This window comes from Myotis lucifugus, unplaced genomic scaffold (assembly GCF_000147115.1).
Source record: "Myotis lucifugus unplaced genomic scaffold, Myoluc2.0 scaffold_9, whole genome shotgun sequence".
NCBI lineage: Eukaryota > Metazoa > Chordata > Mammalia > Chiroptera > Vespertilionidae > Myotis > Myotis lucifugus.
Genome location: NW_005871057.1, coordinates 1270516 through 1284429, shown reverse-complemented (window position 1 = coordinate 1284429; position 13914 = coordinate 1270516). Strand labels below are relative to the sequence as shown.

Below are 13914 nucleotides of genomic sequence, written 5' to 3'. Positions count from 1 at the left end.
ATCGTCTGCATCTGTGAAGTAATCACCGCAGTCAAGACAGTGAGCCCATCACCCTCCAGAGTCTCTTCTGTCCCTTCAAACTTCTTCCTTCCTCCCCTCCTCTCTCCCCAGGGGAAGCCCCTGATCTGCTTTCTTTCACTCTAGATTTGTTTGTATTTTATAAAAATTTTTATCAGTGAGTCACCTACAGTCATTATTCACAGACTAGAGGCCCGGTGCACGACATTCATGCACTGGGGTAGGGAAGGGGGAGTGCAACCTGGCCTGCACCCTCTCATAGTCTGGGACCCCTCGGGGGGTGTCCCCTCAGGGAACGGGCCTAAGCTGGCAGTTGGACATCTCCCGAGGGGGGTCCTTAGCACTGCTGTGGAGGCGAGAGAAGCTCCCACTGCTGCGCTCACCGGCCATGAGCCATGAGTGACCACCAGGGGGCAGCTCCTGCATTGAGCTTCTGCCCGCTGGTGGTCAGTGCATGTCATAGTGACCAGTTGTTCTGCCGTTTGGTTGATTTGCATATTAGCCTTTTATTATATCGGATTCCATATTTGCAAATTTATCTACTCAAATTTGTCACTCCAAAAGTAATACTCGCAGCATTTTCTAAGTTGTTCACAGATATGCAGAGTGGCAGAAAGTTTGAGTTGCCAACTGAGGTCAAGCTGGACAGTGCTCTGCCTGTTTCAGCTCTCATACTATAAACAAGTGTCCTTTTTGTGGTCCTTTTAATGCCATGTTTCACATTTGTGTGCTTGGAGTTGGTGATTTCGCTGTTTGAAATGGTACCCAAGTGTTGTGCTGAAGCGTTGTCTAGTGTTTCTAAGTGATGTACCTTACAGAGAAAATACATGTTAGAGGAGCTTCATTGAGACATGAGTTCTAGTGCTGTTTGCTATGAGTTCAGAACTGATGGATCAACAATATGTATTAAATAAGGTGTCTTTAAACAGAAACACATAAAACATGGTTATGTGTAGATCATTTGACAAAAATGTTGTGACCAGAGGCATGCAGGAACCTAACCCTGTATTTCCTCTAGGAACAGTGCTTCAGTGTTTGCTAATTAATTGTTCCTGCTCACTTTACAGAACATGAGAACCACAAACAACAATAGGCTGTACCTCCTATACTCTTTATCAGGCTTCTTTCACTCGGCATAATTATTTTTAGATTAATCATGTAGTAGCATTTATCAGTAGTTTTTTCCTTTTATTGCTAAGAAGTATTCCATTGTATGGCTATATCATTCTTCAATCATTTACATGTTGATGGACATTTGGATTATTTCCATTTTTTGGCTGTTACAAATAAAGCTACAATGAATATGTATGTAGCCCTAGCCAGTTTGGCTCAGTAGGTAGAGCATTGGCCTGCAGACCAAAGGGTCCCAGGTTCTATTCCAGTCAAGGGCACATACCTCGGTTGCAGGCTCCTCCCCAGCCGAGGCCCTAGTCGGGGGTCATGCAGGAGGCAACCAATTGATGTGTTTCTCTCACATCGATATCTCTCTGCCTTTCCCTCTCTCTTCCACTCTCTCTAAAAAGCAATGACAAAATATCCTCGGGTAAGGATTAAAACATATATATATATATGCATATATGTGTATACACGTATACACATATATGCATGTACATTGTCCCCATATAGACACATACATATATATGCATGTACATTGTCCCCACTGTTGAAACAACACAGTATTCCTTCTGCTCCTTTTGAGTGGTTCTTTCCCCTCTGGCCTTGGGTAGTTTTCTCACCTGTGTGAGTACTCCACTGAGTACCCGAGGGGCACCTTCCACCCATCTCCAGCATTCTCCTTCTGTATGGCTCTCCTCTAATATCTTGCCATGCAAACTCCAGCTGCCTTGGCTTTCCTGGCCTCCCAGCTCCATCCTAAACCTGGAGAGACTTCCAGGCTCTCTCAAGGTTCCCCTCTCTGCACCCCAACCTGGAAACAGTCTCCAGGCAGTGAATTGGGGCAGTCATGGAGCTCACCTCACTTGATTCCTGGCTCTAAAGGATCATTGTCTTTCATGTCCTGATGTTCAGTGTCGTGAGAGCCACTGGTTGATTTATATATATTGTCCAATGTTTTGTTTCAGGAAGGAGGGGAACTCTGATCCCTGTTATTGTCTTGACCCATTTTTTTCTTTTTGATTCTGTAATTTCTGAATTTCTAAAAAGAACATTTACTGTGTTTTTGTTATAAGAAATAGAAACCCATAAAGGTGATTTTCTTTTTCAGTGTTTGTGTGTTTTAGAGACTGTAAGTGTGGCTGGGCCTTTCCGTCTATTTAACCGGCCTTATTAAAATGGGCATGCTTTGAGCTCCGAAATAAACAGCACAGAAGAGCAGGGTAGGAATAACTGTCTGAGCAACAGCAGTGGGGACTGTTTCTACCTAGAAATACAGGCCTGGTTGAAGCATAAAACGGGCCCCTCAGGCCCAGCCCTTTATTATCCTTACTATTCTGCAGCATTTCAACTATTCTGCAGCATTTCAACTATGAGGTTTCTGTTGACCTTATTCCTTTGGTCACTGGGTAACGGAGCCCTACTGCATAAGAAATAATAAAGCAATAGAATCCAGAAATTTTTATATTCATTGCCTTAGAGCTATGGCATAAGAGACTGATTTCAATTAATGTTAAAAACCTCAAAATATGCACGTTGATACTCTGCCCAAAGAAAGTATCTAAAATGTTAGGTCCCTTCTATTTTGGGGTGAAAAGCATCTTGCTCTACTTTTATTGCAGTGTAGGTAATTTTAGAACATATATGGAGTTAGTCTCACTTTATAGTCCTCCACTAACTTAAAAAGAATTGTACATCAGAAGAAATTGGGGTTTGAGACAGGCTCATATAATTCCTTGGAGTGTCTGAGTTTCTCATTTATAGGGTAGCTCCATTACAATGATAGGCTTTCCAAGCCATATCTTAAAAAGGTAAAGTTATCTGGAATGATAGCTGTGTAACAACACTGCCAAATCTTCCGTTTATGTAGATGAAGAACTAGTGGATGTTGCTGCATCTGTCTTACCAGAACTGAAAAGTGAAACATACAGCAAAGTTCACATCTGTGCTGCACAGAAGCTGGCTCGACGTGGCTCCTTCAACAGAGTTCCAGCTTCTGAGAGGAGTCACAGGAAAGTGAACTCGGGACCCAGCAGCCCTTCCAGGGAAGCACAAGGTATCTACCTGCCTTTGCTGAACCCTGGACTCCATCAGCCCATGTCATCGTAGCCTTACCCTCCACGCGCTGGCACTTTAAATCCAGTCGCCTCTCTAGGCCCTGCCTGTTTTTTCACTACCCTGAAGTGGGACAGCTATTGGGGGTAGAGAGTTGGTGACTTCACAGGGTGTGACCATGGGCCTATTCCTTGATACTGATCCTAGTCAGCCTGGAAGATCAATTAGCTTGCCACGGATGGCCTGTTTGATGCATCTCAAAAATGCATCCGACTTACAAAGCAACACTTGTTTTGTTTCTCTTCCCAATTCTCGATGAGACCTGAATTTACCGGTAACAGCTAGCTTCTCAAAATGTCTCTCTTTGAATCAAAACCAGAATAGACTTGAGATAGTCTTAGAGTCCCTGAGCTGTGAAAATGCATCCTGCTATAAAAAACTGGTATGTATACGTCTCTTGCTGTATTTCTGAGACCTTCCTTTTCCTTTATAGGACCAGGTGGCTTCCTAGAAATTGGAAGTCTGGCAGCTATTTACCAACAGCAAATAGAAGACAAGCCACAGTAAGTCTTTTAAAAACTCCAGGTGTATTCTTCTCTATTTCTGAATGTTCACTTGGACTAAATTGAAATGCCACCCACCCAAAGGTAACTTTTAGCAATCTTGCTCCTAAGTCAGCCATTTGTTTATTGAGAAGTTTGTAAGTTTACCCTTTATGCAAAACAATGTGCATGATATAGCATCAGGGACACAAAAGTACAAAAAATTATCCCCTGAGCTATGAAAGCTTATAGGGAAAAAAATTAAACAAATGCCCCCCAAAAGACAAAGCACTACTAGTGTGACACGAAAAATGATGGATCATAGTCCATGAGTCACTTTGTCATCATTGTAACACGTGACTGCCAGGTACTAATCCAAAAGTTTTATGTATATAAACTCATCTAATCATAACAACCTTTTTTTTTTTAAATCCTCACCAGAGGATTTTTTTCCATTGATTTTTAGGGAGAGAATAGAAGAAAGGGAGGATTGGAGAGAGAAACATCGATGTGAGAGAGAAACATCAATTGGTTGCCTCTTGCACGCACCCCACCAGGGCTGGGGACTGAACCCACAACCCAGGTATGTGCCCTTGACTGGTAATTGAACCTATGACCCTTTGGTGCATGGGCCAACACTCTAACCACTGGCCAGGGCTAGTCATAACAATCTTTTGAGGTTGGTACTGTTATTCTCCTTTAACAGCAGTCACATGTTATTAGAGGAAATGCTAAAGAAGGAACAAGAGACGTTTTTAATGACTGATTTGGGAAGAAACAGATTCTGAGGCAGGGTCAGGGAGTGGAGGGACAGCAAGCTGATTAACGATAATGATTTACCCAAATAGGATAGTGAAAGGAAACACCATTCAGAAGAAGAGCTTAGGGTGTTGGAGGTAAGTAGGCTAAGTTGGCAAAAAGCTTTGAAAGCCAGGTAGAAGGGTTTGGATTTAGGAGACAGATGGTGCAGACTATTGCAGATTCACCAGGGAAGACCATTCTGGCTGCTTTAAGCAGGTGGGATTGGAAGTAGAGAATATCCTCTAGGTGAGCAGATCACAGAGCAGAGCATTTGCAGCAATTCTGTCTGTGGTGCAGGCCTGAGCTGGCGCAGCCAGAGGTGGAACGCAGTGGGAACGGTGAGTCAGCAGGACCTACCAGAGCAGGAGGAGGCACTGCAGAAATACCTGGGTCTCAGATGATGGTGGCAGTGGTGGAGATGGAGAGACTGACGGGAGACGGCTGGGGGTAGGAAGGTGTGTGATGTGCTCAGTGTGGACACACTGGGTTTCACAGAGCTGAGTAATAGCGATTGCTTACTCAGAGGGGGCTGTGGTTGAGAGTCACTCAGCACTGCAGCCCGGAGCCCTCCATTTTATTCCCAGCAGCACAGTGGACAGTGAGATTGTGGGCAACCCAGGTCTCAGTGATTCCAACAGAAAAGTAGTCAGAAATCCCTGTTCTCTGTGTACCAGTTTCTAAAGGAGTTTCCTCGTCTATTTCCAAAAATATACTGAACATATAAACATTTTGTTTTTTAGTATTTGAAAATTTTTTTGTATAAAAGGCCAGATAATGTTTATAATCTCACATATTGATGGGCCTTGATTTTGAATGCGTTGCCTAAAAAGTCTATAGTAATACTGAGCAGAATGGGACAAGAATGACAGAAAAGAATAATTTTGTAGATAAGTGTATTTCCTCACTCACTGCCCACTTCATTTGTCTCACAGAGGATTTGAGACGAATGGGATGTATCCTTGAAATCAAAGTTGTCCAGTCTCTTAAGCAGCCCGGATCTCTCACGGTGACTGAGCAAGAGGCCCCTCTGAGTGACCTTCAGGAGATTGCTTACCCTCTGAACCTCAGTTTTGTTCCCTAGTAAACTGGGGGGATGAGAGTGGTGACTGGGGGGATGAGAGTGGTGACTAATATTATAACAGTTGTGTAAAGTATTATAATGTGCTAATTATTGTAGTACCCATGTGCCTGGTAAGCGGTACCTGCTGGGTAGTTGATAACTATTAGATGTGGAAGGGGCCAGTATTAGCTCTAAACAGATCCTCCCAGAGCAAGTCCCTCATTAGCCATCAGCTCCTCCCTCCCCCCTGCCAACTGTCGATCCTGGTTATACCTGGTCATCGCCTCTGCGGTTAGGTTACCTAATGTGTGTTCAGGGAATACACTTTAACAACCAAGCAGTATTCCCCACTCTTGCTTTGGTGCGTCTCTTCAGAAAAGTAGAGTCGGGAGTTGGTAGAATGTGGTAACTCAGTGGTTCCTGTTGTTTCTTTTTATTACAGGGGCAAAGCCTTGGACGGGGAGGGGGTGACGCTTCCATCCAGCAGCCTGGACCCCGCCGCTCCTTTCCCTGTCCACCCTGTGGACTCAGAATACTGTGTCAATCCTTTAGTCCACCAGGTGTTTTCCGTGCCTCCGACGGACTTGCAGGCCTTCTCCACACAGAATGGTCTGAATAGACAAGTAGGTGTCTCCCTCGCTTCTGCGGCCTCAGACTTGGAGAGCCTGAAGCCAGGCCTGCTGGCCGGCCAGCCCCTGCTGTACGTGCCCTCCACCTCTCTGTTCATGCTGTGCGGGAGCCTGCAGGAGGGACCGCCCCCGGAGCCCGGGTCCGAGAGGGACAGCAGAGGCTCAGAGGCCTCAGCCGCAGCGCTGTGGTCCACACCCGCAGCCCAGAAGCGCCTGGGTGAGGAGAGGCAGCTGCCAGAGGAGGAGGAGGAGGAGCCGGCAGCTAAAAGACAAAGCAGGGGCTACGAAGACGGCCCTCTGTCCCTGGTCATGCCCAAGGTAAGGGCGTCCCGGTGGATTCTTGGGTGGGTGTGTTTAGGGACGTCCCGTTACCGGAGCTTCTTCCTAATGAGGACACACCGAGGTTAATAAGCTACTGAGTCTGGAATAGGGGGTATTTCATGAGCCACTTGCATATTTAAGGCCTGAACTAGCTTTCCCCAAAAGGCTTGCCGTAAAGTAGTACTATAAGAAAAGTAAGTGCTTTTTATAAAAGTCACACTTTGTATAAAATGACAAAGCGTTTAAAGAAAAGTTCTGCCCATTATGCCACCACACAGAGGCCACCACTGTTCACACGCCTGTATATTTCCTCCTGGTCTTGTTGCCGTCCTTTTGTTTTAAATACATTGAGATCACTGAACCGTCTTAATCCAGGACTCAGCTAAGTTCCAGAGTCCGGAATGTGGACGCTACTTCACTTTCAGAGCCTGTGCTTGGTCAGTTTTCATCTCTGCTCAGAGATCCCGTCTCCCTCCCCACGAAGTGAGAAGAGCAAACGCAGGAGCTGTCCACGTCTCCCGCTCAGTGGCCATGCAGAGGTTGATGAGGCGTGACCAGTGAGACTCGCAGACAGCAGGAGCACTGGCATTGCAGCGGGTTGTAGTGGGTCAGCTGGGCACCCTTCATGGGAATCAGTTCGTTAATTAAGGCCCTTTCTGCTGCCGGGGCGAATTTTCCTAAGTGTGTATGTAGTGTGGGTTGCAGAACAGAAATGAAAGACTGACTGGTATGTGCCTTAGATAACCAAGACAGCTTTGGGCCTCCCCGCAATTCTTACCAGGCCCCTCAAAGACTGTGGTATCATCACCCTTTCTGTGCTGGCAGCTCAGAAACATATTGCACCATCTGAACATCATGGCCCGTTTTCCTGTTTATGAAAATCTCCACCATTTCTATGCTTGAGGTGTGACGCTGATTTTCAGGCCATTCCTAAAACGTGACTGAGACAACAGACATACACAAGTCACTGTTGTGCACAGCTGTGTTTGACCTTCCTGTTCTATGGTAGTTGTTTTGGTAAAGCTGTTATTAAGATTTGCTGCTGGGATTTTGACTTGCTTTTCTGGTTCCTGGTTTGGTTGTGCTTAGAAATCCGCAGATTCCTCAGATGTTGCCTCTCCCAAGATGCGGGGTAACAGGGTGCCTGTGTCCCTTGAAGATGTGCCCTTGAATAGCCACCTGCCTGCTGCAAGGGGCGTTTGGGGAAAGGCTCCAGCACATGGCTTCGTTTCTTCCGAGTGGGGAAGTCTTCCAAGGAACACAGAGATTGAAAAGCCTTTGCAAGAAAATGAAGGCACCACCGAGCCCTCTTTGCTGCAGTGTCTTTACGTGCAGCCACCAGCCGGTAAGGGATGTCATCATGTCCCTAAGGCCCTTGGGGTAATCGACGATCAGTTGGATTTTTAAATCTTGTTCCGTGTCACCTGACCAAAGCAGTTCATTGATGAGCCTCTGAGTCATTTTACTCTCAGCCCTCTTGTTTCCTCCACTGATGAAACGAAGGGAGAGGCTGCTTAGACTTTCACCAACCTCCAGGTTAATGGGGAAATAATTACGCAAGTGATTTTTAAAAAAAAATGTATTAAACTTTATTTGCTAAAAAAGCACAATAGCCCTGACCAGGTGGCTCAGTTGGTTGGAGCCTCGTCCCATATACCAAAAGGTTGTGGGTTCCATTTCTGGTCAGGGCACATACCTAGGTTGTGGGTTCGATCCCCAGTTGGGGCACCTACAGGAGGCAACTAATCAATGTTTCTCTTTCACATCGATGTTTCTTTCTCTCTCTCCTTCTTCTCTCTAAAATCAATAAAAAACATATCATTGGGTGAGGATTTAAAATTTTAAAAGGCACAACAAATTCAAAAAATGATTCTTTTTTATAATTCAGCTGAGTCTGGCATTGGTTCAGTGTGACAGTATGAGCCAGTTGGCCACTGTGTGCCCCTAGCGTGCTGATCTCTTGAATGTCCAGAGGGACGGAGCCTGTGACTGGTCTGGTGGCAGGGCTGCAGCAGAAGGGCTGGGTGTGAAAGCCACCTGTTGTCTGTGGGAGCGAAAGGCGCTGCAGCCACCCTCATTGGTAAAACGGCAATCACAACAGCACCTGCTTCATGGGGGGAGGGGTGCTGTGAAAATTCAGTTCAATAAGAATACATCTGAAGCATTTAGAATAATAGTGTCTGACACTTAGTAAGACTCAATAAATGCTGTTACCATTTTGAAGTAAAGCTGAAATATAATAGACACCTAATTTAGATATGCACAGAGTACATGAAGCTGCTCTGGATGGAAAGAGACTTAAATTGATTTTCCTCAAGTCCTTGTTCACTTCACAGGTAGGTAGGAACTGGTTATTATTCGCTCCTCTAGAAGACATTCTTTATTCCTTTAGCAAGTATTTTGTGAGAGTTTAAACATGATTCTCAGTGTTACAGATATATTGAACAAAACCCAGACACGGCCATGGGCCCTTTGCCTCTGTGGTACAGCCCAGGGATTCCTCCTCAGCACACTTACAAGTGCACAGAACACAGGGATTACAAAGGAAGCCAATTATATGGAAACTAGAGGCCCGGTGCACGAAATTCCTACAAGCGGCTTGGCCCTCACAGCCCCGGCTTCATCCTGAAGGTCACCCGGAAGGATGTCCGAAAGGTCGTTCGGCTGTCCGGTCTAATTAGCATATTATGCTTTTATTATTATAGATACAGTTAGAAAAATGTTTTTTAATTACAGTAATAAAAATATGTGACAGAAAATCCAATACTCTCATAATTTCAAAATTGTGATGAGCATAACAGTCTATTCAGAAATCTGCCATAGCTGTAATGTTCTATGAATATATCTGTGTTTGTTCTAGTGACAAAGGCAAGGTAGTAGTAACACTGTTGTGATGTGTTGCCCATGATCTTAACTGAGGGAAATATAAATTTCAGCTACAGTTCATAGAAGTAAAGATACAGTTTTTCCCATCCAAGTTCCATTCCTCCTCCATTTCAATGCAGTGGTGTTCACATTGAAATCCCCCTCGGGAGACACAGGCATCCACCCAGTTCTCACACAGAAATACGGGGGGTTTCAGCCAGAGCTGCTGCTGCAAAGAGGCAGTGCCAGCTGGGAGAGCACAGGGAAGGGGCTGGGAGGGCACAGGGGAGGGGCTGACTGCTCAGGTGGGGTTGATTCACTGGGGGCTCCCATTTGCAAGTGCCCGGAGGAATTTGAGCTTGAATGAGACCTACATTCTGACTTTTGCCTTGTTCTGCTTGTTTCAGGATTAAATGGTCTCAACGTGCTCTTACCTGGCAGTCAGACCCCTCATGCTATGAGACCACCTTCGGGTCAGCTGCCACCCCTCGGTGTCCCTTGCATGGTCTTACCATCTTCGACACTGGGCCCATTTCCTGTTCTCTACTCTCCCACAATGGCCGGGCCGGTTTCTCCTGCCCCTGGCTCTGTCCCAAACACGGGACCTGGGAGTTTCCGCTTGCCAGGCCTCGGATCAACGCCTCATCTTCTCATCGGCCCTGCAGCCCTGGTTAACCCAAACTCCTCGACACTCCCTCCAGCAGACCCTCAGCTTCAGGGTCCCCACTCACTTAACCAGAGTCCAGTGATGTCCAGACCCCACAACGCCACCCAGCCCACGTCCCCAGTGTACGAAGGACACCCAGGCTCTGTGGTGAAATTACAGCAGGTGAGTCCTGAAGTTTTGTTTCCATTTGCACAAGAAGGCTCATCACTCTGGGACGGGGGTGCCTGCATCTCACCAGCTTTGGTTTTAGTCACCTGACTGCAGGGCAGCGGCTCCGGGTGTGGTTCTCCCAGCTTCCCCTACAGACCCCATTACCTGCTTATAAAGTACAAACACCAATGGCAGGAGACCCGTGCTTTAAAGACAAAAATGTTTCTTACTTGTTTTTAATTAGAGGAAATTATTTTAGGCTTAGTTCAGGTAAATTTTTGATGAATGCTGAATGTTCAGATTCTCCAAGTTTTCATTTCGTTAGATCCATAAAGGAGACCACCCTGAATTTTAATTGTGCAGAAACAAGATAAACTTTGGAAGTCTTGATACTGACACAAAGATTTTTAGCATCTGTCATTTCTTAAAATGCAGTGTTTAGGAGGCATCTATATGCATACACACTCAGAATAGAGGCAAATGTACATATATAAGTGTATATGATTAATATAAATTAATCAAACTATATTTCTCCCCCAAACTCCATTTATACTTTAGTCAATAAGTATTTGTTGAATTCCTTTCATGCATTAAGCATTTTTCAGAGTGCTTTCTCTCCAAAAGAAAGAGTTATGTTGCGGCAAAAAAATATTTTAAACATGTTATTCAGAGGCTCAGAAGTTTAGTAGACGTTGAAATAAACATGGTAGTTTTTAAACAAGGCTATTACAACGTAACATATACTTTTTGATCACCAGTTATGTGCCGGGCACTGACCTAGGCAGTGAGGGTATAACAGTAAACAGGGTAATAGTCCTGCCCTCCTAGAGCTTGTTAAGGGGATACATGTTTAACATTTAACAGGAGAGGATAAATATCAATAAACAAAAGAGCCAAGAAACATATACTTACTATTTGCCTGGCATGCTCTAAAGTACCTTATCAGTATTATATTATTCAGTTTTTACAACCTCTAAAGTCAGTACTTTTATCATCCCCATTGTATGGATGAAGAAACTGGGGGACATACTGGTTAAATCATTTGTCCAAGGTCACACAGCTAATTATGGCAGAGCCCAGACCCTGGCTCCAGGTGCCACGCTTATAAATTCTTTGTTAGGCTGCCTTTCTGCACACAAGGTAAGTTAATTTCCAATTGTGGTAAGTATTGAGATACATCGCATGAATGTGATAGAAAAGCAAAGAGGAGGGACCGCCTGCTTAGGGACCATAATGCCACAGGACTTCCAGTTTAGAGACAGAGAACAATTTGACTTCACTTCTGCTTTTATTTACTCTGATTTTCTTTTATAGTCCCCAACTCCAGGGACCCCCAAGAGCACCCGACACACACATTGTGAGACATTCTTCAAGACACCCGGCAGCCTTGGAGACCGGGTCCTTAGGAGAAGAGAGAGCAAGCAGTCGCAAAACGCCAGCTCAGCGCAGCGGAGACTTGAAATACCCAGCGGCGGTGCCCACTAGCCGGGTGCTCTGCCCGATGGCGTGCCTCAGACCGCCTGAGCTTCCCTGTCCGTCACAGGTCAGGTCCTGGCGCTGGAGCGAAGCAGAATGCACGCCATCGCGCCTTTCACCCTCCGGTCCTCACGTCGACTTCCCATCACCGTCTATTCTCCTGAAAGTCATTGTTACTAATTGCGCGTTTAGTACCAGTTAGCGCCCAGACTCTGTGCCTGGTGTCGCAGGGAAAGCGCCCGCTGACTTGTGGTTTTGCTCCAAGAATTCTCTATTTGCTCGAAGTAGATCGGAACAGGCTACTGGAGCCAGTGGTTTCCCTAAAGGTGGGGCCTGTCCAGCACTTAGCCAGGGTGAGTGTCCCTGACGTGTCTTTCCACTCGCCCTGAGTAGATCTGTGGTGAGAGAGCCTTCCTTCCTGCAGATTAAAAAGCTACGGCTTCCTAGGCTTCATCGGGAAGACAGCGTCAGCTGTGAATCCTACCGTGTTATTTATTGTGTTCCTGGAATGGGCCTTAGTGCAAAAAGTTTACAAGTACAGCAAAACATGCTCTTCAGGGTGTGACGACTTGAATGTTTGTGCTTTTCCCCTATAATTAGCCCTGCACTTACTTTACACCTTAGAGATAATGTGGAAAATGTTGGTACACATGACAGAATGTCAAGACCAAAATAACTGTGAATGGCACACCTTGCTACAACGGATGTGCTAACCGTGTCTGGGCACAAGAGCTTAGATGAACTACAGCAGCCGAACCGCTGCTTCTCAGTTAACTGTGGACAAAAAAAAAAAAAAAAAAAACCACCTTACTGTGTTCACTGTCCTTCACTACATGCCCCTGTGGGGTGCTTTTTTATTATTATTTAAATATTAAATGTCAGGTCTGGATGCCTTCTAACAATTGCTGTTCATTGGATAAATCAGGGGGGTGGAAAATAATTGTATGGGAAATTGGCATCTGAATAGGACCTTTTGGTAGAATTCTGAGGAATTAATGTAGAAACTGATAATAGGACAATAGGTGATTATTTTTTCCTTTGCTTTTTGTCTTCAGTTTGGAAGGGTAAGAGGAAAGTGGACACAGGTTGTTGAGTACCTAAGAGCATTCAAACCAGAGTTATGTTCAGAGGACAGAAGAGTAAGCACGTGAAAGCAGGGGCTTATAGTTCAGCGCGACTGCAATTCGGGAAGCTGTCATGCAGTATCCCTTTGTCAACCCGGATTACTTCAGGGCTTCCGTACATAAGCCAGACGAGATCTTTGTATGCCTAAATTTATTGATCTTAACCCAGGGGTGGGCAAACTTTTTGACTCGAGGGCCACAATGGGTTCTTAAACTGAACCGGAGGGCCGGAACAAAAGCATGGATGGAGTGATTGTGTGAACTAATATAAATTCAAAGTAAACATCATTACATAAAAGGGTACGGTCTTTTTTTTTTAGTTTTATTCATTTCAAACCGGCCGGATCCGGGGCCGTAGTTTGCCCACGGCTGTTTAACCTCACTCCTATTTCTTCAGAATAAATGGGTCTTTCCGTTCCTCTTTCTTTATTCCTTTCTCTTTTTTTAAATTTCTATCTTGGATTTGGAGTCTTGGTTTAGGGTTTTATTTTATTTTTATTTTTGGACCCAATAAAATGTTATATGAAAGAATAAAAATATTAATTTAAGAGACTCTGGGAGTCTGTGTAAAGTAGCTTTATATTAACTATCGGATATTATTAGCCTTAATACCCCCATAAGATTTTTTTTTTAAACTAAAAGTAGGTAGGTAGAATAAGTAAATTTGCTACCATATAAAATTTTACTAACACTAAACTTTTAAAGTTTACAAGATGCTATTTTTCCCCTTTTTTACAACCTTCTCTGGAGTTCAACAGATAAAAATGTTCAGTCATCCACCATTGCATGGTAATGATTACCTTGAACGGATATGATGGGATCCCTATCGGAACAAATGAAAACGCCCTTTTCAGGACTCCGGATATAATCCTGCACAGGGGGGTGCAGGTCAGAGCTGCCCTGCTGGAGACTGTCCCCAAATATTTTCACTCGAGAGGTCTGCATTCAAATCAAAACACAGACTGATTATCTCCTCTGTCCTTAGATTTTCCTCACTTTACTATCTTTTTAAAAAAAAAATCTGTTCATGATATAACCACATAAACCTCAGAGAATTCACAGTTCTTGAGGGGTGTTAGGAAGTAACCCCATA

The 13914-nt window shown here is 44.8% G+C and overlaps 1 protein-coding gene across 1 annotated transcript in view; it reads left to right on the top strand.

The window, feature by feature from the left end:
* E2F7 (E2F transcription factor 7) overlaps positions 1-13078 on the top strand; it is a 35900-nt gene extending 22822 nt beyond the window's left edge. The window contains exons 8-13 of the mRNA XM_006084039.3: positions 3002-3187; positions 3680-3749; positions 6032-6536; positions 7629-7884; positions 9812-10233; positions 11536-13078. Of these exons, the coding sequence (XP_006084101.1) occupies positions 3002-3187; positions 3680-3749; positions 6032-6536; positions 7629-7884; positions 9812-10233; positions 11536-11706 (1610 nt within the window). The 3' untranslated portion in view covers positions 11707-13078. The remainder of the gene's footprint in view (positions 1-3001; positions 3188-3679; positions 3750-6031; positions 6537-7628; positions 7885-9811; positions 10234-11535) is intronic.
* The last annotated feature ends 836 nt before the right edge of the window (positions 13079-13914 follow it).